The sequence below is a fragment of the Sylvia atricapilla genome, chromosome 13 (genome assembly GCF_009819655.1).
Source record: "Sylvia atricapilla isolate bSylAtr1 chromosome 13, bSylAtr1.pri, whole genome shotgun sequence".
In the NCBI taxonomy this organism is placed as follows: domain Eukaryota; kingdom Metazoa; phylum Chordata; class Aves; order Passeriformes; family Sylviidae; genus Sylvia; species Sylvia atricapilla.
This window is the reverse complement of record NC_089152.1, coordinates 10,878,563-10,904,513: the sequence shown is the minus strand read 5'-3', so window position 1 is coordinate 10,904,513 and position 25,951 is coordinate 10,878,563. Positions and strand designations below refer to the sequence as shown.

The 25,951-nt window shown below is 37.7% G+C and overlaps 2 protein-coding genes across 2 annotated transcripts; one reads left to right on the top strand and one right to left on the bottom strand.

Annotated features, from left to right (window-relative positions):
- SLC24A5 (solute carrier family 24 member 5) lies at positions 1–8,089 on the top strand. Its single transcript, XM_066328421.1, has 8 exons — positions 1–176; positions 1,468–1,551; positions 1,639–1,742; positions 2,059–2,159; positions 2,922–3,205; positions 4,137–4,343; positions 7,118–7,219; positions 7,767–8,089. Exons 1-8 carry the CDS (start codon positions 110–112, stop codon positions 8,087–8,089), a joined length of 1,272 nt encoding a protein of 423 aa, XP_066184518.1. The 5' UTR covers positions 1–109.
- MYEF2 (myelin expression factor 2) lies at positions 1,823–25,951 on the bottom strand. The gene is made up of 18 exons (XM_066328419.1): positions 25,682–25,951; positions 20,912–21,141; positions 19,651–19,703; positions 18,365–18,372; positions 18,159–18,252; positions 17,039–17,230; positions 16,255–16,408; positions 15,798–15,847; positions 15,648–15,711; positions 15,399–15,500; positions 15,151–15,201; positions 15,007–15,075; positions 14,629–14,727; positions 12,300–12,371; positions 10,881–11,083; positions 10,719–10,770; positions 6,791–8,971; positions 1,823–6,740 (listed from the first exon to the last, which is right to left on the bottom strand). The coding sequence occupies exons 1-17, from the start codon at positions 25,879–25,881 to the stop codon at positions 8,808–8,810; spliced, it is 1,857 nt and encodes a 618-aa protein (XP_066184516.1). The 5' UTR covers positions 25,882–25,951; the 3' UTR covers positions 1,823–6,740; positions 6,791–8,807.

Here is a 25,951-nt window from a genome sequence, read left to right as displayed (position 1 = left end):
CGGGACGCGTTGCGTCCTGTCGTCTTCATCGGAGTTTCCTGAAGGATTCTTCACACCGCAGGAGAGGAAGGATGGAGGAATCGTTATCTACTTCATAATTATACTGTACATGTTTTTGGCCGTGTCCATTGTGTGTGATGATTACTTCCTACCTTCCCTAGAGATCATCAGTGAATGTAAGTGACATCCTGATCTTTTTCCTGTAAAACTGAGCAGCTTGGCATAAACCTTCTCTCTTAAAAAGCTTCAAAGTTAGAGTGCTCTGAAAGAAAACTGAACAAGTTTTACTTTCCATGCACAGATGCGTCCATACAGTATTTGATACACAGGATCAATTCTTTATTAAAAGAACCTAGTGATTACACTGCACAGGTATTAATTTAATAATTGCTTTCTTTTTGCCTGGAGGAAAAATCTTAGGAATCCTCAGTATTAACTAAACTGACAATGTAACTTTGAGTTGCACAGTACTGTGTCCAGGTAACTACTACTAAAAGAAAACAAAAAAGGAGGAATGGTAATGTGTGAAACCAAAACTCTTCCTAGGATTTGTTTTTCTTTGAAAGTAGTGAACAAGTATCAGGATGAGCTACTGCTAACATATTAAACGTATGACACAGGAGGCAAAAGAATTCTGTGGTTACCACGGTTCTAAGAAATCTAATCAACCTGCAACAATTCCCCTGGCTTCAGCAGACCCCTGAAGTAAAGAGATGGTCTTGGCAGCGAGTTCAGCTTTTCACTGCCAAGAATTAACAAAATTCCCAAGGGAAACTCATCCTTGAACTGAAAAACCCTCTCCAAATCAGAACACTTACAGCAAATGTAAGCTTAAATACTGCTGTAAGAGCTGGTGTTTTGTTCATTAATGATAAGTAAGCATTTGTCAGACTTTTGCCATGGTCAACCATACATCCCTTTAACTCTGTGTGCAGGACTTGATCTACAGAGTGAGTTACATTTCAGAAAGTCAATTTGCAGAACAAAAATCTCATTTCTCTTAGGCAAGACACAGACTCTTACATTGTCCATACAAAATGAAAATTTGATTTTAAGATCAGAGCACTGGTTTGAATTAAACTAATGTTTCTGGTGTGTGAAGACACAGTAGTACAGATTTCCCTGGAAGACAGACAGGCTTGATATGGATCATATAACAATACCACACTACAGTCCATGGAATTTCCAACAATTATTACCAATAGGAAACACAGTTAAATCCTACATACAAATGCTGATTTTATAAGAGATTTAAAGTAATTTCTGTAATGTAGTTAGAAATAAACTAGTCCAGTAGATCAGGCTAATTTTGAATATATTTATGAAACTCATATGAATGCATTGACTGTATGAAAATAAACTTTATTCTATTAAACTGCAGAAGTAGCTGACATTATATACTAATTATAGTAAAGGCTACTGAAGTACCAAATTTTTTTTAAGCAATTCTTTTTGTTTTATCCTCAGGCCTTGGCCTTTCACAGGATGTTGCTGGAGCAACTTTTATGGCTGCTGGAAGCTCTGCTCCAGAGCTTGTCACTGCTTTTCTAGGTAAGATATGTGTTTTGACTCCTTATAAACTTAAAATTCTTTTCCTTGAATGCAAACTGGAACATACCAGAGTCATTTTCCTTACAGGAGCTTTTGTGACAAAGGGAGATATCGGCGTCAGCACCATCCTTGGATCAGCAATATATAATCTTCTTGGTATTTCTGCAGCTTGTGGGCTGTTTTCCAGTGTGGTATGTATCAACTTTGATAGTTCTGCTCCTAAGAGCCAAATGGTTACCTTTCTCATTCGCCAACAAAAGCCAAGAGAGACTTACTATGACAACTGCCAAGTTTATTATTTAGTAGCAAAACCAGCATGTAATCAGTTTTAAGATAACTTGCTATGAAAGTTTTTAAAAACACTAACTTGTTAAATATCTTACTTAAGTCATTCCTAAGAATCTTTAATTTTTACATAATATAGAAACAACATATTGATGCAGCATTTACAGCACTTAGTGAAAGTTTTACAGAGAGGTTTAAGAAAAGTACATGACTGATCTGCAGGTTTCGAGGCTATCCTGTTGGCCGCTGTTCAGAGACTGTCTGGCATACACCATCAGTGCAGCAGCGGTGCTTGCGATGATATCTGACAACAGAATTTACTGGTAAGAGCACAAGTAGTGTTGAATTCCTGTTGACTGGAGATTTGTGAGACAGTGTTTGGAAAAACAAATGAAAATCCCCAAGCCCCAAACTTCAAGTAGCCTGAACTGCCATTCACTAACAGAAATAAATATCCTCTTAGCTTCAAAAAACTTTAAAAGTCACAATGCTTGTAAAGATTATTACCTAAACATTCAAACTCTGCATATTTATGAAGTCTGATCTGCATAGGTTTGTCTGTACAGACTTCACAGTTTCCATCACAACTGTTCTGGCATAGCAATTAGTGTTCAGCATTTGCTCCTTGTGAGCTTTTCCCTTCACAGCAGCATTGTTCAGAAAAATATTTGTCTGCCAGAAGGAGATCATGAGTTTCTGACATTTTAACTCCTCCATCAACACTGAAACTCCTGTTACCTCAACAAGACAGTCAGGCCCAGCATTAAGTCTCTTGAAGTTTATAATTTAAGCATCACATGAAGACTCAATTTTGCAAACATCAGGAAAATATTAAATCAGTAAGATCCCCTGAAAAAACATGCAGCTATACAATACACAAACAAGATTCTGCAGGGGAGGAGAGTTAATCAAACTGCTGAAAGACATGGGGACACTCACAAACTTCCCTGACAGTAGCCATACAACTGCAAATAGATGCTTTTGTGTGTTCTCCTTTCGCTATTCATGCAAATTTTCTCTCTCTCCTTATGCCAACGATTGGGTTCTTTTATACAAGTTTATATAAAACTTGTTTTTCATTCTAGGTATGAAAGTGCATCCCTATTATTGATATATGGGTGTTATATTCTGGTACTATGTTTTGACATTAAAATCAACCAATACCTCATGAAGAAGTTCAGTCCCTGCTGTACGTGTTTTACAAAAGCTATGGAGGAGAATGCAGAGCAGCAGCCACTGGTTGGATGGAAGGACGAGAGTGGACCTCTAATTCGTCAGCAGTCAAGAACAGACAGTGGAATTTTTCAGGATGAGCTGGACTACTCTCAACTTTCAACAAGCTTACATGGGCTTGATGAGATCTCTGAAGGTACAGGCATCATTACAGCTGTCTCTCACACTCTGCATGCCTGTCTGCATCAATTCTGATCAAGAGCAGATTGTATTAAGATTTTGCTCACTAAAGAACTCCAACCTAGTATTTAAGTAGATCATTACTGTAACTTGGAATATAACACAGAGCAAAATCAGTGATGGTTTTCATATGAAGTTAGTTGCTAGTGGAATGCAAGAATAGTTGTTCATTTGTGTTGTAGTAGAACTTCAGTCTTTGTTGAGTGTATTTGAAACTTCTCAGCGACACTGCTGGTGAAATGCACTATCAGCTGAAAGCCACACAGGTACTGTACTGATATACACTGTTTCCTTATGACAGTGGCAGGTTCATAGCCCAAAATATGCATAATATCAGAATTAAAGGGATAGCTGTGATGTGGCTGGCCACAGGTCATGTTTCCTCTTAGGCAAAAAACAGCAGTTGGTACTTACTCTTGGTAATAGTTATGGGTAAACCCTTATGAAGAAATTCATTTTTCATCCACCTTAGTTCTCCCCTGCTGATGTAACAAAAAATCATTTTAATCATACAATTGGCTGGAAAGGGATCTCAAGGATCATCTGGTCCAACCTTTCCTGGCAAAAGCATGGTCCCAGATGGGCCAGCACATGTTCAGCTGAATCTCAGAAGTCCAACACTGGGGAATCACCACTTCCTCGAGAGATCATTTTACTGGTGATTATTCTCATTGTGAAAACATGTTTTTCTTGTGTGTAAGCAAAATCTCCCCAGAAGTAACCTGATTTCAGAATTTTGCCCAGAGATATATAGGTACTGTGTAATACTACAGCTGAAACATGAAGAAATATTTTTCACCTTTTTTCAGTATTCTCAACAGTACTACACTGTATGTTATGGATTCAAACTTAATGCTACAATTTAAAAGTTACTTTTTCGTCAACAGATCATCCAAATGTCTTCACCATGCCAGAAGCAGATATGAAGAGAATTTTGTGGGTGTTATCCCTTCCTATTATCACACTGCTCTATTTAACTATACCAGATTGCAGAAGACAGTTTTGGAGGAACTGGTTCATGGTGACATTTTTAATTTCAGCAGCATGGATTTCTGCAATAACTTATGTTCTTGTATGGATGGTAACAATAGCAGGTAGGTACTTAAAGTGGTGTTGCTATGCCAGTCAAGAATCACTGAAAAACTTGTGAGGTTTCCTTTTAAAAGTCAGTTTAGCAATTCAGACTGTGCTGTAAAAACACAAAACAAAGAAAAACAACAGAAACTTATGTCTGACTGCTTAGTTTGCCACCCTCTTCTATCCAGTGATGAAACACTTCGGAGTTTAGCTGCTTCACACTGCTTACCATCACATAAATGAGAACTTTGTGTAGCTACAAAAAAACCTGGTCTGTTTTTAAAAACACAGTTTCACTAAACTGCTTCATTAAGCAAAACAATTAGACACACAGCAATAAACTTGTCATGCTGAAAACATGAAATCCATCAAGACTGGAATTAGAAGTCAAAGTTTTTGGAAAAAATCAATAGTTTCTACACCTGTGTTTTTCACAAATGCTATAGTAAGAGATTTGGCATTAAATTAACTGCCAACAAACTTCTGAAATGCGTTTATTTAATATTCTCAGAATGTGCATATGTGGACCTCTTAAAAATCTGCATCATAAGGTGGGGCAATAAAAGAATTGCATTTAAGTGAGAGAAGGGGTATGAACTTGTATGTAAAAACCTTCTCCTAAAAGTACTTTGAGGTATTAAAGGTCTGCTCATTTCATTGTTTCTCCAGTCAGCTTGAAAGACATCCAGTTTTTAATTTTAAGAACAAGCAGAAAACAAAACTAAAACTCTACAGAAATTTTTCAAAGCCTGCCATTTTCACATTATAGCTCACTAATCCTACTCAAGCATTCTACTAGTTCAGATATGAATAACTCCTTGTTCAGTGCAGAAAAAGACCTACACATTCAGTAAACCTTTGAGAAATTACTAGTAGATCGCTGGATATTATACCCACCATGTTAACCCCTAAGAGCAAGGGTTCACTGTCTGGATGCTAGAAGCCTTTAAACAGGATTCAAGTCACCATTATTGCTGTTCTACAAGACATAGCATTAATTTATATGAAAGTAGGTTCTGTGGAGATTCAGAGAGTGTATTAGTTCACTTTGAAGAGTCTTCACAGGTAGTACTGGGGTCTTTGGCCCACTACTTCTAGGTAAATTATATTCTATTTACACATTAAAACACTACAAGTTAAACACACAATATATTCAAGTCCAGGCCCTCATGAAGGTTGACTCAAAGGTCCTATCATTGCATAATCAGCCTGTCAGAATGTCACAAAGGTATCACAGCTGGGCACTAAACTGGAATGGTCAAGAACAAACCTAACTTAGTACATCTTTTTGCTGCTGGCAAAGAAAATTCAACTACTTACAGCAACACATTGCTACTGATACACAAAAATAACTATTAATAAATTAATTATTAATCTAGAAAAATAAGACTATTCTGTCTTTATGGTCAGTTGCCAGAAAAAAAAAATAAACCATAACACATTAAATAGAAGATAAATCTAATAAAAAGAAAAATTAGTTTCTCCTGAGTTTATATTCTGTCATATAACCTTCAGAGGGCTAGAAACTAATTTTGGGTATGTAAATCTGGTTCATTCATATTTCACCTTGGTTTGAACCATTATTTTCCAGCCTGGATAGTTTATAAAAGCTGATTTGTTGGTCCATCATCCTACAAATCTATTAGAAGTGATGGAAGGATAAAGAAAGTACAAATTCTACAACAGGAGCATATTAGTCTCTCTGAAACCAACAGTTTCAAACATAAATTTACTGGGCTGCTCTAGACTAAGCTGGTAAGTATTTGACAAGTATTGCTGACCTAGCTTAGCATACTGCCTCTTATTTAAATAAAATTGCTCTTATTAAATGTGTCAAAATATTTCAAGTAAGAACTCAGTTTTCAACAATAAAAAATATTAAGATACTTTTTAGTGAACAAAACAGTTTAAGAAAAATTAATTACTTTGTAGCTTGACTAGAGGTATCAAATACTTCAGCATATTGATGCTTCTGAATGGTACAACTGCTAAACAGTTTTGAAGAATCTCTGTATTTTAAGTTAGAAAGTAATATGGTTACAGGACATTTGGGGCTAAGAAAAATAGAGGTTAGGGAAAAATAAGCTGCCTTTCTAAAAACAGTTTAAAACTTTTTTTTTTTTTTTTTTAAGTATTTCCCTAAAGGAACTCACACTTTTAAGGGGTTACTTGTACTTACAAATTATATAAAAATTCTGCACATTGATTCTTCCAAATCACTTTCTAATTGGAGTGAAATGGTAAAAACATGTAGTTGAGACAGTATGCTCGTAATATCTTAAAGACTGTCCTCCCCAAGAAAATTCATGTGCTTTTTCTCCTTCCCCTGAGGGGATTAAAAAGAATAATTGTAAGTTATTGCTTCATAAGACTTTTGAACACTAACAAAAAGATGCCCAAAACTGTAAGAGAAACTGTAGAAACTGTTCTTTAACTGTACAGTAGTTAAAGAACTACTGTATACTTTAAGTAGTTCCTTAAAGTTGAGGGGGGAAAAAAGTAGTAATTTGTTAGATATTTTAAACTTCTATTTTATCTGCAAGAAAAAAAATCCTAATTGCTATTGTCTTGACCACTGCAGACTTGAAGAACAAGGAAAGGATATTTGTCACTCTTTAACTGCTTTGTGGTTCAGTCATCTCACATGTAGTTAAGTCAGCTAACACATCCCATTTAAAATTACTGTATGATTACTGATTTTTCTCCAGCAAAGAAAGTCCAAAGCACTTTCTTTGGATGAACCCTAACTAAAACCACACTTGCATTTTTTACTGTTATTTCTCAACTGCAGGTGAAACGCTGGGAATCCCAGAGTCAGTAATGGGTCTCACATTGCTTGCAGCAGGAACAAGTGTACCAGATACAGTTGCAAGTGTGCTGGTGGCTCGAAAAGGTAAAGCTTTTAGTATTTAGGCTCGTGCCAATGGATGTATTTAAAAAGTACTACAAAAAGAAAGAATTCTAATCAACATTTTGATAAATTCAAGGAGTAACCTCAAAATTTGTACTCCAGATTCTAGAGCTTAAATTTACTAAAAATAAATAAACAGCTTACCTGAAAAATTTGTGGCTCAGACATTTAAAAACTTCTCAGAGTACCTCAGAGAAGTATTCTAGATTGGTTTATTTATTGTTGATTAAGTATTAAAGTTCTACTGCAGAACACAACTGTAGGTCTCGGTATTTTAAACATAACTGGACTTCATAATAGCCTGTCTAGCTTAATTTTAAGTGCAACTGTGCAGATGCTGGTGATTTAGGGAGACTTTTTATGGTCGTGGTACCCATGTTCTGTAGAATTTTGACTATAGTTCTTCCAATGCAAAATCTGAAAAGGGTGCTCTGTGAGAAAGTGAGGGCTGGCACTCTGTTCCTCCAAAACAGTTTGGCAATTTCATGCAATACAATTAACCAACTTACTTGTATTTCTTCTTTTACAGGAAATGGAGATATGGCTATGTCTAACATTGTAGGATCCAATGTATTTGATATGCTCTGTTTGGGAATACCCTGGTTTATAAAAACTGCCTTCATAACTACATCAGGACCCATAGAAGTGAGCAGCAGTGGTCTGACATACACAGCCATTTCTCTTATCTGTTCTGTTGGTTTTATTTTTCTAGCAGTTCACCTGAATGGCTGGAAAATAGATAAAAAATTGGGAACAATTTGTCTTGTCCTGTACTTAGTATTTACTGTATTATCAATTTTATATGAACTTGGTATCATAGGAAACAATCCTACAAGGGTCTGTGGTAACTAGTTTTAATCAGTGATTATGCTGATGAAAAAAAATAAAAGCAGGAGAAAAAGATCCGTTTCTTCATTTAGTCAAAATAAAATTAAAAAAGCAACTCCAAACTCCCATTGGGCTCTAAATCTTATATACAGAACTAAGTCATGTCATTAAAGTAATATTAAGTAGAACAAAAACATCACAGCCTAATTGGAGCCCTTTCTTTTAGAGTCAAGAATTACAGTATGACTACAACGCACATATAAAACCAAAATTCTGAAAAAGACATCTACTTTTTACATTACAATGTTGATACACACTGGAGGGGAGAAAAAAAAGATCAGAAAACACTAAATAAATCCCACTATGCAATCTGGAGATTAACAGAGAAAATGGCTTATTTTATTAAAAACAGTATAACCATTCATTTAAACTGAATGACTAGAGACACTTGGCCTAATTTTCCAAAGGCACTGAGCATCCAAAGCATCCACGGTCTATAGGGACCTGCAGGTGTTCAGTGCCTCTAAAAAAACAACAAAAATCAGGCAAATTGTCTTTAAAAACCAAACATAGTAAGATTCAGTTAACAAGTATCACAGTATATTAAACACTATACTGTTAAAGGCTGGTGGGATTTAAAAGTTCCTTTTTACAGCTTTTGTAAGCATACAATGTTACTAAAAATGACTAAGATAGAGAAGCTAAACAGACATAGGAATGTTCCTGAACACACAGTTTTAAATTATGCATTGCGATCCAAGCGGACATCAATTTCTCTGCCACTGATTTTTATGCCGTTCATTATCCTACAGGCCTTTTCAGCAGATTCTGGTGAGTCAAATCTGACTGTTCCACAGCCCTTTGATTTTCCATTCTCCATTTTTATTTCTGCAAACATTACATGACCTGAATAAATAAGTTAAACAGCAGTTATTTCAAGTCCTCAGTGTACTAACAACTTAAAGAACTCAGAAGTGATAAAAAACATTTTTAAGCACAATCTAGGGGAACATATGAAATTGGCACTTTCAGACTGATAGTACATTCAGGCAAGGGGACACAGGACAAAACAGGAAAGAATCCAAATCCAGATCTGCTATCTCGAATCTTTCCTGAAGTATGCCCGTATTTGACCTCGAGTTTGAAACAAAGTGCCATGTAAGACTCAGGGAAAGGTTTTTGTTTCATACTGACAGAGATGTGAGTATTGATAGCATTAACGGAACTGTAGCTTAATCCAGTCCACCATTTGCATCACAAAAACATACCAAGCAATAGTCACAAGCATGCAATTTTGTTAAGAAGTTGCAGAGCAAAATTACAGCCTTTAAAACAATAAAGTAACCAGGCTGGGAGTGGTAGAAAAGTAGCATACACTCTGCAGTTCCTGCTGAGCTTCCTTGAGGTTGGACACTCAACTCACAAGGAAATATTTTTATAAAGATTTCTTGGTACCTCTGAGAATGTTCAGTTCCCTGGAGCTAATGAGATTTTGCTTATGGTATGTTGTAGCACATGCCTCCTGAGCCCCTGAATGTCACTAGGAACAAAAAACTTTCCCTGAAATACAAAGCCTTTTATTTTTAAATATCATGTAAGGCTGGGCTTTCACTAAAAGAAATTGAACACTGGGAAACAGTCTTTGTATTTCCTTACTATACTGACATGAACACAATCTGTTGCTTGCAATTTTTAAAAGGAATTGAACATAATTATTACATCCATTAGCTGACAGCTCAAAGGTTTTTTTCATTATCTCTATCTGAAAGTTGCCCAGGAGTTTAAGACTTAAAAAAAGAAAGAACCTGTTGCACTGTATCTTTCATCTACCAAAAAAAAAAAAAAAAAAAAAAAAAATTCAACACCATGTAATTTTTCATAGTTGAACTGCGAGGTCTAATTTGTATCAAATCTGTAAACAGCTGTATGTCGTCTTAGGCATCAATAGTATATTTTAAATTATTTATCTTTTCTATCTATCCAAAAGAAGAAGCCATCCTGTAATTCAGTTAAAGCTCTCTGTTCTGAAAATGTGTTTTCAAAACACATCGTGTATTTCTAAACCCAAGCTTTATTTTTCACTTATTTCTGTGAAAAGACCAACTTTTCTGAATTAGATAAAAACAATTATTGAATATGTGTAGCAAACCTTTATTTCTTAAGATAAAGGGGAACATTACAGCCTGCAAATATGCTGATCAGGATCATCTCAATATGTAAGAAAACCTGTAACGCTACACTGGCAAAATTACCAACTCTGATTTGATGCAGCACCATTTCTGAAGTAATGCATGACACCTGGACAGACCCTGGCTCCTGCACATATAGGAAACACTACATTATATACTTTTACAGGCCAGCGAATGTGTCAAAAAAGAAAAATTTCAAAAAGTAATTTTATTAATGGAATAGGTTAAAGTTTATAGCAAGTGAGCACTCGGAGCCAATATAGCCCATAATGTACCTTGGTCTTGTGTTCTGTGATGCCTAAAAATTATTTATATAACCCAAGAAAGCTGGGTGAAGTAAGAAATGTTAAACTAGCCAGACTCTTCTTCAGAGTCAGACAACAGTCTTCCTGTTATTATCTAATAAACACCACATGATACATGAAGTCCACAGAGATGAGCAGAGGTAAGATTCATATACATACCACATTGACTGAATTTCTCCTTTAGCTTCTGCCAGGTCAAGTCAAAAGGAAGCTAGAATAAAAAAGCATTATTGAAAACAAAATACTGCAATGAGAATAAGAGCATGAAATCAAACATACACACAAAATAAGGCAGTGGTTTCTATATATTTAATTGCTTACATTTCTCACAAATATCTGGTTGCCTTTCGAGCCTAATCTCTCTCTCATGCCACTTCCCATGGGGCCGGGCACAAATCCTCGGTCAATGTCCATGTTCCTGTCCAGGCCTCCACCCATGGCAGGTCCCATGCGCTCAAAGCCGGAACCCATCCGATCCATGCCCATTCCTCCAGCCATGTTGTTCATACCACCCATTCCACCACCTACACAGAGAAAGAAATGGAGGAAAAAATAAAATATCCTTTTATCCTAGTAACAAACACACAAATATTTAGTATAAAATAAAATTCTTGTGTCAGGACAAGAATAACATTATTAAAACTGCCCTAATATAAACCATAACTTTTATACATGCACAGTGATTCATTGAGGAGTGTGGCTAGTATAGACAAAGTATTACAAGATACAGAGTGTCAGTTCTAAAATAATAGTAAAAGCAAACTGCATCAAGCTATTAGCCATACCATTTAATGTAGCAAAATGTTGAACACAAGAATTCAGATTTAAAGTCTGCCTTCTTTTAATTAATAAAAACATTATACCCTTTACCAAAAAGACCAAATAAATAACTGCAGCAATACTTAGATACAGATAATTTGACCAGATGCATTACTGCTTATCTGGCTTCCTGCATTTATATTCAGCTTTATTTAATGCAGCCATACCCACAACTAATTACGAAATCTTCTAGAGAGGGCTTCTTTTTTTGCCTAGAACAGAAAGTTATTGCAAGTATTGTAAAGTGCATTAACTTTCCTATGTGTCATGGTTTAAACCCCAATAAGAAGTACATATATGGAATAAATTATATTAATTTAATATAATGAACCAAGAGCATTTAAATACTGTAATATGTCTGGATTCATAATTAAAAATGTACAGTAAAACTATCAAGATCATTTATGAGGGACCCTCTATTTAAGCCTTATGCTTTCTAAGATTGGCGCTAGCAAGATTTTAGTTTCTCATCTGCTCTAGCCTGAGGACCTCAGAGAGTTGCTGCAGTGCAAACTCAGTATTGGAGCTTTGCACAAAATTAAACCGGGTGATAATCTGAAATTCAAGGCTGATTTTTTATTTCCGTGATGACAGAGGTTCAGCTTCATAAAGTTTACACAACTCTGCCTGTCTTTTTTTCTGAAACACAAGTTTACTTTTATCACGTCTCCCTCCAAACTAGAAGTTGAAACTATTCCAAATCTTAGATTAAGGGAAAGACTATATTAGCTAGTTTTCCTCTGAACTTTTACCTCAACAAAACAGCTTTGAAAACTGTTAAGACTTGTCACATGCAACAGAGTTCTACTTCCCTCAAGAGCAAGACACTACACTACAGCAAGTTCCTCTGATACAAGTAAGTATACACTGTATTGTAACATTGCCTATGCAGTTATGTTCTATTGAAACAAGTTAACCTACTCATTCCAGATCTTACTGGGCCCATGCTAGGTCCTCCCATTCCTCCTGCAAAAACACCAATCATTGCACCACCTAAACAGAGAAAAATAATGAAGTGACATACACTGAAACCACCAGTTAGTGAAAAAAACAAAGCACACGCTAATTAAGTGCACTGTTCTCAATGTTACCTGGCAATATTTTTCTATAAGGGCACTTTAACGTGTGCCTTTACTATACAAACTAAGGAACATCTAGAAGTAAAATTAGTTTTCTCCTTTTCTACTAGAGGATTTAAAGCTACTCTGATTTCTTTCTAGCTTTTCTCCCCTCTGAGAGTCTGCCAGCAGCACAAACATGGTAAAACTAAATGGGCCATTTCCCACATTGGGAAGAACAACCTCAAAAATCAAGACTTCATCTTATATGAACCTGATAGTATAAAAAGTCAACAATTCTGCTGCAAATCAAACATCCTCAGTTCCACTCTGATACTATAGCCCAATCAAAGACACCTTCCTTGATTTCAATGTTACTAAAACCAAATGCCTTCACAGTATTTCTTTTTAAGATACCATTAACCTAAATATTGTAACAGGAGTACATTAGGGCTTTCCCTGATCAAACACAGTATCTATTAAAAGTTCCCACAATTTTCTTCCATTATTCAAGATTAAGCTGAGAATCTCCAAACTTTGTTCTCAGGACTCTATTAAAATGGTCAGATCCCTGCCAGATTGTAAATTGAAGCTTGCTGGATCTACTGAATGAAAGACACTCACATCCGTTTCTCACAGTGCCCTTGCTCATGGACTTCTAAACCAATGTGTTATCAGAAGACTCTGAAGCCTACTGCTTGAAGAAACATTTATAACTGAAGTGGCCCTGCATTTTCACTCAGGAAACAGATGTTTATGCAAGTAGCCAGAGTGAAAGCATACACTTGATCTCTAACACATTCATTCCAAGGCATCAAGACTAGCTCAAAGGATGAGCTGATTATGTTCTTACCAATTCCACACAATTATCAGTATTGAAGAGAAGCACACAACAGTTACCCTTTGCTATGACTTGCCTCAACTAACAAATATTAAAATAAAAGAAATTTTAAAAAATCAACTTTTAGACCAGATGAAACTTATGCTCTTAGTGGTTCTTCTCTTTCAAGGAGGTGAATTAAAGTACAAGAAACAGGGAAGAAGAACAGCTTTTCCCTATAATGAATTTTGTGTTTAATTTCAGGCCCCTTACAACAAGAAAGTCAGAGGGCTGCTGGAGTGTGTCCAGAAAAGGGTTGTTGAGCTCATCAAGGCTCTGGAGCACAAGCCCTGTGAAGAATGGCTGAGGGAGCTGAGGTGCTCAGCCTGGAGAGGAGGAGACTCAGGGAGGACCTTTCTGTTCTCTGCAACTGCTAAATAGGAGGTTGCAGAGATATGGGGGTCAGTCTCCTCTACCAAGTAACAAGCAGTAGAACAAAAGGAAACAGCCTCAAGTTAACCCAGGGAGGTTTAGACTGGATATTAGGAAAAAATGCTTGACACGAAGAGTTGTCAATCATACGAACAGGCTGACCAACAAAGTGGTGGAGTCACCATCCCTGAAGGGATTTAAGGGATGTGTGCACATGGCTCTTGGTGATCTGGTTTAGTGGTGGACTTGGCAGTGTTGGGTTAAAGGCTGGACTCAGTCATCTTTTCCAGCCTAAGGGATTCAGTGATTCATCCAGGTAACAGCATAATAAACAAGATCAAGAAGGCTCTACTGGTTGAGCTCTTCCTCACCTCAGAAGATGGAAGAGTAACTCATTTGAGGGAACCCCACTGCCAACAAGACATCATCTATAAACAAAATAATGCTGGCTCACTTACAGGAGAGGCCAATAAATACCATTCTGAGCTGTATGAGCTCAGAAGGCAGGACAAAAACCGAGGGCACCAAAAATTAACACTCTTGTCCAGTGCTATCTGATTTGCAGTAAAAGCAGTATTACACCATGCATTTGCAAAACAGGCTCATGGGAGTTACAAAGGCTGTACATGGACAGCTTGTTCAGGATTATCAAAAGCATATACTTCAACACTCCAAAGATTTAATACCACACAAAATAAATAGTATGAAGATAAATGTTTTCCTCAAATAGTTATCCCATTTACATTTTACAGATGGAAAAAAACCCTTCACACCTGAACCTCTGTCTTAAGTGGTGGGTGTAATGAACACTCAGATTACATCCTTACAGTAGTGACTAGGGGAGAAGGCACAGAAGATGATCAAATGAAACCAGGTCTCCTCTTCCTTCTAGCAAAATTCTTCCAATACTATGTCACAGCAAATTTAACAGTTACCATACCCATCCTTCCAAAAGACTCTCCAAAGCCACGGTTCAATCCCATGTCACTACGACCAAATTCTCTCTCCATGTTTGCTCCCATTCCACCACGGAACATTTCTGTAAAGAACAAAGTGAAAAAACAGGAACATTCTGTTATTTACATCTAAGTTGATGCTCCTACAACACTTGTTTCACAGCTGCTTGTTTAAATAGAAATGAGTATAATGCACAAGTCAGAGGCACCTACTGCACACTTAACTCTCCTGTCAGTTCCTAGGCCTCCAGTGGTGCAACTACTTCCTCTGAACTTAGCTATATTACCCACCCCTAAACCGAGAGCTTTTAATAAACAAATATTAGCAAACTAGTGGGTGGACAGGAACGGTGTTCAACTACCTCCCATTCGGTTGACTCCAAATCCTCCCATGTTAGGCATTCCTTCCATTCCACGAAATCCAGGAAGTCCTGTAAAAAAACGGAAAAGTGTTTTCTATACAGTATTAAAGAAATACTTAATGCAAAAAATTTCATTGCACGTACCGCCTCCCATTCTACTCATTCCACCAAATCCTGGGCCGTCTATTCCCATACCTTTAAATCAAAAAGATAAACAACACTTAGTACACCCTAATGGATTTTTTAAAAGTCAGAGAGAGTTAAAATCTCAAAAGCACACTACACAAGGCTTGCTTAGTCAAAAGTCTGTCATTTTTCCAAACACAGAATTTCAAACTTTAAAATTTTTAAACTAGTTCTGCATAACTTAAAAATGAAGAATATGGATTTACCTCCTGGACCCATGCTCCCCATTCCACCACCCATGCTCAGCTGTGTTGCACTAATGGGCTGTCCACCTGGTCCAAGTCCCATACCAATGCCACCAAGACCACCTCAAAAACAACAAAAAAATATGATCAGAAGAGAGACCTTCCTCTGTATCAGAGAGACTACAGTAAGCAAAAGCATTACTAAACTGTGCCAAAACACAAATCACCATACACTAAGTGCAAGGAGTAGGAAACAGAGAGTGCACTCACGAGGTAACTGTGAGTTTTTGCTGTCCACAACACGGAAGTCTTCATGAGGAACTGATTTGTCATCCTGAGAGAAAACAAGGATGTTATGCTATGATCCTTTCAATGTTTTGGCAGAGACGTATGAAGTAGAAAGAAATGAAAGCAACTTACCATTTTTACATGCATGGGTCTATCAAACAGGAATTGTCCATTGAACATAGCTAAAGAAACGCAAGTCAAGGAATTTTAAGAAGGCAATTTAACTGTTTCTGAAGAATCAATTAAATACCTTATTATATTTCTGTACAATTACTATGAGACTTATCTTTCCCTACCTTATCTTTAGAAACCCAATTCAAGGGCCAGAAGATGCAATACAAGCTGTGAGGTACATTGAAGTTAGTTCCACAATTGTCACACTGCCAGGATTTTAATTTTTTCGACACCATGAGCAATTTTTAGAATTTAGTAGTAAATTCAGTCATTACAAGTGTAATCTGCACAGTATTACACTCTAGTTCCTATATCATAGCTACAAGGCACATAAGCACCATTTGTAAAACTACACTGTCAGAACCACCGAAGACTCATCCATATATGATCAATTATTTTTCAAAACCAAGGATACATATTGCTTGAACAGCTTCAATTGCTTGTTCAAAAGTAACTGTTCCCATTCCTCGACTCTTGCCATCTTTATCTTCTTTGATGTCTGCACGCTTCACAGTTCCAGCAATGCTGAATACCTCCTTCAGTTTCTTCCAGCCAACTTTGAAGTCAAGCTTAAATGCAGAAACACATCAGTTATTTCAGTGCACTTCTCTATTCTGCCATTAGATTTGGAAGATATTTTCTGCATTGCTGTTAACTCTTCATTGAGAAAATGCTTGATAATTGTAAACAGTTGAGATTTTGTTATATATACACACTGTGTCAAAGTCCAAAAAGTCAACAATTTATTCTATGTACATGTATTTTACTTTAATTAACATACTAACATTGATTCTTGAGAAGAGCAGCTGCAATTCCACAAGACCTCCACAATTCCACAAGTCTTTTGTGCTAATAAAAAAACTGAACCACTGTATTTATTGTGTTAGTCTAAAGTAACTAGCAAGATAAACTTCATTATGTATCTAATAAAAAAGAAATGCAGTTGTAAATAGTGAAAATATGTATAAAATATTTTTGAATCAGCAGATGAGTGCAATAATTAGAAGTGCATGTCAGTCTCAAGAGTTTAATTCATCTTTCCATGTCCAAAATCTGAACACATACTCAACATTTTCAACTGAATATACTAACTGTGAACTATTTCCAACCTCCTCTTTATATTAAAGCTGAACTCCACAGGTATAAGATGTCTTACAAAGATCAAACATTAAAGTTATAAAACACAGTTTTAAGCTTACATTGGCAACAAAAATCGTGGATCCAAGCCTGCCTGCTTGCAAATTACTGATCACCTCAGGAGGAATGTTTGGATTATTGAGAATAGAAGGTGGTAAATTCATCATTCCAGGTGCTGCATCAGGTCCATGTCCTCCTGGGAACTGCCCTCCTCCCCGCTGTAGTGCCCTACGAGCGTGTTCCCCTTCAGGATCCTGAAACACGGGCACAAACAAAGCCACTTCACCATCAACAGCTGCACTGGCAACAAACAAAATGGAACGATTTGAAACTCTGCATAAATCCATCACAATTATCAACTAATAAACACACTTGTCCATGTCAGAGGGATCATGAACTGAATCAGCATGGAGACCCAATTCCCTCACCTCTAGAGGTGGGTCCTTTCAGATGAGGGCTGAGGCATATTGGCAAAGCACTTGTTGAGGAAGTGTGCACTGCCACTTCACATGCTGTACCTAGCTTATGGACAAGTAGAAAAGATTTCAAGCTAAAGGACTGTCAGTCCAGCACTTTCCTCCAAGAACTGAATTAACTGAACTAGGTGTTGGTTTTGTATAATGTATTAATAAAATTACTAAAATTGTAACAGGTCAGGAAGAACTGCATCAGATACCATCATATACTACAGCACTACAACAGAAATGCTGACAATATTTCACTTTCTAGACAGCACAACTTCTCTATTTCCAGCCCCGTTTTTGTACATATGTAGTGGTCTAATAATCAGCTTATTCTGTGTTGTATTTTGAAGCAGGTAAGCAATGGAAACATAGAATTACTTAGGTTGGAAAAGACCTGATGGCACTAAGGTAAGAATATGAAGTAAAGTTGTTTCAACAAAAACCAGCATTGGATTATTTGACTTTATGACATGCTTTTTGACAGTTTACTTAGCATAGTATCCAACCTTCTGCAAGGCAACAGGCAGTTCAGCCCATTAAGAAAATTTCATAAAAATGAAACTGGGAATTACACATCTAAGATTCTCAAAACACTGTATAGTCATCTCAGTAGCTTTGTATATAGTCTCTCATTCAATATATTAATGAATATAGTATAAATACTATATTCAATAGTATCTTGACTATTTCAAATTCAACACAGCAGCAATAAACATACCTCTTTAATATTCAGGGGTCTTCCACTAAGATCATATTTGTTCATAGTGTCTAATGCCTTCTTAACAAATTCTTCATCTTTGAATTCAACCACACTTAGAAAGAAATCAAAACATTTAGAGTATTAAAAAAAAAGTTCAATATGCCAAAACTAATAGAATGTTTGAATAGCAGTGTGCTTCTACACACATAAAAAAAGAAACTTACCCACAACCCTACATCCACGAGATTTGTCATCATATGTAAAGAGAAAACAAGCAAAAAAAACAAGAAATCAGTCAGCACATATGACAGAGTAATGAAGATTCCAGTTAAAGATCCCAGCTCACTGTTAAGTAACTATACAAGTTATTTTCAGCTTCAAAATCTGTAATATATGCTCTTTAGTGGTAGCCAATCTGAATTTCTGCTGCTTTCTCAGCATACATACCATTCAAATGCAAGAGAATACATTGTCTCTTACACTCTTTGAGTCAAACCAGAATTGGAAAAATGCCACACAGATCCATGTAAGGACAACTGGGACGAGGAGGTGGGAAGAAAAGGGTGGAAAGAAAATAACCCCAAAACATAACTAAAAACCAATCAAGACACTCATCATGTCATTAAAAGCTGCCCACTAACTACAAAACTCAAATCTACCTACATCAAGTACACCACTACAAGGAAAAAGCAGTCTGCATACCTCTTCAGTACTACAGCAGAATTGAGAAATTACCTTATAAGAAAATACCCTTAATGACTGCACCAGCATCCTTCTAATAAAGCAAAGACTTGAGGATTTCTTTAAGTATAGCAAAGCTGACAGCTTGTTTTCGTTTTAACAAGTATTAAAGAAAGTAATTTACAACAACTGATACAACCTCAGTTAAGACTCAAACCTGCATTTCTCACATTCTCACTGCAGGTTTGGAGCTGCTGTTGGCCAAACTTTTGACTATTATTAAGAAGACAGAGGAGCTTTAACAATCTTCACTATCAGTGCCTCATTGCAGGCACTCTGTTGGCTACCAACCATCTCCATCCATTTAGTTTTAAGAAAGTAAATACATTAAGCCAGTGATTAAAAGTACCAATCCTGCAAAGCTGTGAAATCAGGCACTTCACTCAGTATATTCTTAGCTAACATTTTATACTTATTAGCCCCAAGAAGAGCATACTACACTAACAAAATTTAAATAAAATAAATTTGCTTATTGAGCACCCCTTATATGAAACACATTTGTATCAAGACAAAGGTGTTGGCTAAAAAGAAGAATTAAGTAAATGCCATTTGTTAATATTTACAGAAGTACCTTGTCCCTTACAGCCAGCTAAGTGTGAGTTGCATGAAGGTGTCAGACTACTTCTAATACAGAATCCTCAAGGCTACCTTAATGAAAATCAATGTAAAAATGAAACTTACTTTCCAATAACTGGTACAGGTATTATACAAAAATAAAACTGCTGAGGAACTTTTAAACCTCTAGCAGATTGTTGCCCACGGCACTTACCCTTGATTTTCCTTCAGCATCCTTAAACAGCTCCACGTATGTAACCTCACCAACTACATAAGACATACAAAGGGAAAATACCAAGAGACAATGCATTTAAACACCAGTATCTTTCTTTACTGTGCCCCTGTGCACAAGTCTACAGAGAATCACCTATTATTCACCAACAATCAAAACCAGACCAACATACCTCCTGTCAATGGCTATATAATTTAGCTAGTTTTCAGAAATATGCAGCAGCCACATTCTCAAAAGCTAAAAACAAACAACTATATTTAACCTAATTCATACTACAGATCATATTTTGGCCAGTATGATATAGTTGGTGAACAAATTCAGATATACACAGTCCCTTAACCTAACAAATGAAACGTCAACGTTCACTGAAAAGTGTTACATTTATCATCCTACTCACAACACCTGTTTTAAGGTGACTTTCTACCTGAATATCTTCAATCATCAGTTTGCCTTCAATAATAACCAAATTTACACATCAAATATTTCACAGCAAGCGACTCACTTTCTAAAGTAGGAAGTTTAAGTAAATAAACCAATCAAATAGTCACGTCACCTTACAACAGATAAACCAGCAGTTACAGAAGGGGGGTCTGGCATTTTTCACAGCCTAAAAGCCAAGTGTGCTTTGCATTACTTTCGAAGAATCAATTTTTCAGGGAAAACACAGAACTAACTTTTTACAAAATCTATGTATTATCATTATTTTACCCCAAATATAAAATAAAATTTTTGGGGTAGTCAGATTTCTCTATCAGAACTGCAACAGTAGTAACAAGCTTTTAATACAAAGCTCCAGACAAAGTCATGGCAGTAGTGACAATGCAGACAAAGTTAATGCCACAGCCAGATTCCACCAAAGAAATACAAAACAACTTTTGAAAGACATCCCGTATTATTCAGGTTAACACACTTCATGTGTTGCTTAAATACAATAGCCCTTAGAGAAAAAAAAAATCTACGAGAACTACAACTAGACAAAACACAATCTCTTTAAGAACTCGTGAGGTCATGCATGTACTCTCTACTGTCACACCAGAATGGCAGAAGATTGTGAGCACTTCATTTACCCAGCCTACCCTGCAATGCAATTGTCTCGGATGAAAGAGGGGGAAGGGAGATAGATGCACCAAATAAAGGCCAAAACAAAAAAAGTCAAATCAAATCTGTGTGGCTCAAAGGACACATCAGTGGCATTTAAGCCCTATCAGTCTCTGTGTGAAGTGTATTACAAGGAGTAAGTTACCTTTCTCTCTCATCAGGTCTTTAATAGCTTGCCATTTCATGTCATACGGGATGTTGCTAATAAAAACTCTATTGCGATTAACAGCCTTCTTGTCTCCAGAGCCTGCATTCTTCTCCTTTGCATAGGGGTGGAATCTATTCTTGTTTCCAAGAGAAGGGATTGCCTTCACTTTTGTAACCAACTTCTCTTTCACAGGTGCTTTCCCTTCTTTTGCTGTCTCATCATTATCCCTACATTAAAAAAACAAAAATCCAAACAAAAACACTATTAGTCTTGTGCTGGATCATTAGACTATCCCACTTCCTACCTATATAACTGAGTATTTCCTATGCTACTGGAATTCCCAGGATGTCAACTGCTGCTTTTCAAATTAGGAAAAATAGATTCATGCTACCAGAGTAACTCCAAAACATACTGTTTTATCGAGAACAAAAAAAAGTTACAATATTAAGTAAGGAAAACACATCTTACTAATTCACTTACAATCCATTTTACAGAATCACAGAATCCTAGAATGGTTTGGGTTGGAAAGAACCTTAAAGATCATCTAATTCCAAGCCCCCTACCATGGGCAGGGACACCTTTCACCTTTTACTCAGGGCTCCATCCAACTTTTAACACTTCCAGGGATGGGGCATCCACAACTCTGGGCAACCTGTGCCAGCACATCCTGTCTGTCAAGACTCAGAAAGACGGAACTATGAAACCACTACAAAGATCAAAACAGAAAGAGTGAAAAATCAGCTACAGTTCCCACGCCTTGGTGCTTTGGAAATTGTCACTCCTCACTTGGACAAGCTACAGGATAATCACCACAGAAGTGAGACTAAAAACAGTCTAAGCTTGAGACTTGAAACAGCTCAAGATACTTCATTCAATGAAATATTAATATATCAAAATCAACTCAAATAGGTTTTATATCAAATTACGTTTTATCTACCACACAAATAATTTTTATTCACAATTCGTGCCAGACTACTGTTAGACAGATATTAAAATTTAACTAAGAACAACAAATATTTTTTCAGTTTCATGGCTCAACACTAATAGAACTTGAAAACTTGCTAGATGTATAGGAAACAGCTATATTAAGCCATGCTATGAATCTAAGTAATTAAGTAAGTAGGTATTGTCCACTAAAAACAACAAAACAGATGCCCTCAGTCTTTCAAAACTTCACCAATAGCACCAAAATTCTCCTTTTAAAATGCTCTTAATTTTTAGATGAAAATGCAAGAAAATTGGCTGCTTCTTTTTTAAGGCAATCCAAATCTCAACTTCAGTAAGACCACACACTTTCTACAGAATTAGAGGAAATATCTGTAACTGTTCAGCACTCCTGATATTGTTACAATCACAAGGTCATTTCACATGCTAACAGAGGCTCAAGGTGCCTGAATTGTTACTTTTAAAAAGGAGAACTGCTGAACTGAAAGAATCCACTGAATAAAGCCACACAAATGCAATCCACTAAACAGATGCTACTTAGCATCTTTAACTATACATCACTGTCTACTTAAAGAGAACTTTAAAAAGTACTTTTACAGAAACACACAATTTAAAAAGCCAGAATTAGCATCTTGAGTTAGAACAATTAGAAGGTGATGTCCTACAGGACTGACAGAAGTGAATGATTGTGAACCCTCCTTAAATTACATCACAACCTTTACTGTATTTCCCACATTTCAGCAGGTTTCGTTTTTCCTTCATTTAGACACTTTGGAAGGTTTCAGGATTTCAGTTTTACAACCCCAACATATGGCAAAACCAGTGATTTTGACTAACTGACAAATTTTCAGCTCTCTGCACAGTTAACAAAACAGTAAGTGGCAGTCCTGCACCCAAAAGCACAAGGAGCTTTTCATAAAGCTAAATGTATTATCTACTCAAGCCCGGGCACTTTTCAGGGAGGAGAACATTCAAATACATCCCTATTTCTCCCATGACTTTTTCCCCAGTTTTGAAATACTCATATGGTATTAACTCCACAGTCCTTGGGTTTACATGTGGATTAAGAGTGGATTAGCAACTGGGAAACGCATGGATACTCCCCTGGGGCAAGTATTTGTAAAATTTGAAACATCTCAAGTCAACAACATGTTATCTGGTTCAAGCATCGTCCAATGTCCCTCCTCCACAGCACCCTGTCCGTGTGACAACACAGTTCTTGTGTGGCAGTGTAATGAAGTGCAATGGAGGGAACAATGCAGGAACTGGAGGGATTCAGGGAGGAAGCAAAGAGCAGAGTAACAGGTCTGCAGTCAGGTCATTCCTTCCAATCCAATCCCATCTGCAAATGCAAAACCAACTCCTGCCCAACGAGACTACCAGTAAAAATCTGAGTTCTTCCTCAAGTTTTAGGATTAGAGCAATAGATTCTCTTCAGCCTTTTAAGCCCTTTCCTGCTTAAAGGATTATGAAACAGCCCCTTGGTGCTCAGTGTAGTGCACAGGATGAGACAGGTCTCCAAATATGGAATCCAGAGGCTCTGCAAGACCTGGCTGTACAATCGGTAGAGAGCACAGAAGATACAAGCCTGGCATGAACTTCTAAATCTGGGAAATAAAGCAACACTGCACTTGGTCTGGGAATCACAGCCAGGCTGCTGAAAATAGAGGATTAATTAAAGAAACAATCCTTCTTGCAAAACTCATCTGCTAAAACCAACACAGGCCAGTGAACAGGCCAGAGACAGAGATCCTTTTACAACTCTTACCCTCCTCCTTGAATATTATAAATAATTTCAATCAACTAATACATTCAAATCAATGTCACGTTAGTCACCTAGAGACCACAGAAAAGACAGACTCAGAAATTACGAAATGGACATTTTCATGGGGGAAAAACAATACTAATTTCTAATCTTTACCTTTTGTTGGAGCTACGCATTTCATATATTAAATTAATATTTGCCTGTGAAATCACAGACCATCACCATTCCTAGGACTGGAAAAAAATATGTACAACTAGTTCTTAAAAAAATTGCATATGTTCATTGATTTGAAAGATCAATTCTAGTCTTTTTTGGGAGAAAAAAAAAAAAAAAAAAAAAAAAAAAAAAACAAACCACAAAAACCAAGCTTTTGAACTTTCCATAAAGTTTTGAAGACAAAATACAACTTTCCACATGCAAAATCTGAAGCCTAAAAATCATAAGCCCAAGATCCATCAACATAAAAAGTCCTAAAACTTGGTTTTTAAAACAAACTTCTACTCCTCTCCTCACAAGTGTCCATAACAAGATAAGCAGACAGAAATGGAAGAAGTTCACAGCATGTGATTCCAAAGCACATGGATCACTTTAGCTTTGTTATGCTGAACAGTTCCACCACCCAATACAAAAAAAATTAGGGAAGTGTTCAAACTGAACCAGGATTCCTCTCCAGTTTAATGAATGCTAAGCAAACCAGGTTAATGACATACTTTTTTTTTAAGTAACACATTTCACCTACCAGTTTAATCCTTTGTACACCCACTTGGGGGAAGATTAGAAACTGTATGTAAAACAATAAGATTTGTATCTCTGTTACCAAGCGCCTCCCATTACTTTCAAACTTCAAGTTGTGAATTCTACCACACAGTCTACAAATGACTGGGATTTTTCATTTGCTGTGAGCTTTTGGAGGGAAAAGAAGATATTATTGACAAGAAGGATACAGAGAAAAGACCTCATTTCAACAGTAGCAACCTCCAAAGACAATAAAGTTTATACACAAAAAAGAGGCAAAAGGGTGACAATTGTCCTGTGAAAATTCAATTCTAATCTGTGCAGTTTGGAAGCTGAGGGCTAGACTAGGGGGGAAAAAGCAAATCCACAAATTTTATTTTACAGTAAAGTGGAATTCATAGCTTGTAAACTAAACTAAATTTTACAGGGAGTCAAGTAAAGGCATGAAGTACATCTTTATTCCTCCAGCTTTATACTGAAGATGATCCCTAAACACAACCGTATCGGAGCAGGGCTGCTTAGAACATGTCAAAACTTCACAGAGACCAACAGCTTTGATGTACTGTAAGTCTACTGTAAATGTATTTTCCCTCCAAGATGTAAATGAGATTGGAAGAGATATTGAAATTCTAAAGATGTCAGGCCAAAACCTAATTCACTTAAAGAGTGACAACCCTCAATGCCTGACATCAAGAACAACCACGCATACAAAGTTATTCACGGTATTGTTCCAGAGAGCTGGTAGTTCCAGCTCCCTTATATTAAGTTCCTTTTAGACCTACTATTGTACAAGGCGCAATTTTACATACTCCGTGTATGAAAATGTTACAGTTTCCAAGAAAACTTAGTGCACATGTGCGGGGTTTGTTTTCAGAAAGTAAATTACTATAGGGCTGTCTTACTATTCTCACGTAAACAAAGACCAGTTCAGCGGCTTTACAAATAACATCGTTTCGGCAAGAAGCGGAAACGTAAACGGCACCAGAAGCGATGCGAACACTCCGGGAGGAGTATCCCGTGGGAACCGGTCCGCCAGGTGCCGAGCCCGGGGCTGGGAGCGCGGGGCTGGGAGCCCGGCCCTGCCCCGCGGGCCCGCACGGCCCAGCCCTCAGCGGCCGCTGGCCGAGCCCCGCCGCCGGCCCCGCGCCCAGGCCGCGGCCGCCCCGAGCTCCCGGCGCGGGAGGGGCCCCGCCGCCCCGGCCCCGGCCGTGCCCCGGCCCCGCGGAGGAGGAGCCGTGGGGGCAGGGGGGTCCGGCCACCTCCTCCCGCCGCAGCCCCGGCCGCGCTGCCCCCGCCGCCCTCCCGGCCCGGCCCTCACACACATTTTGACGCCATTTGCGCTGCCCGCGCCGCTACCGGGTGCCGCGGCCGCGGCCGCCTCCTCATCCTGCGGCGGCTGTTGCGGCGTCTGTTGTTGCGGTGCCGGCTGCTGCTGCTGCTGCGGCGGCGGCTGTGGCGCCTGGCCGGCCGCCTCCTCGGCTCGGCGTGGCGCGGCCGCCTCCGCCCTGTCGCTCTCCGCCATCTCGTGCCGGGCCGCGGCCCAGCGACCGCCGGTTTGAAACGGGCCCCGACCGCCTCGGCCTCGCCGCGCC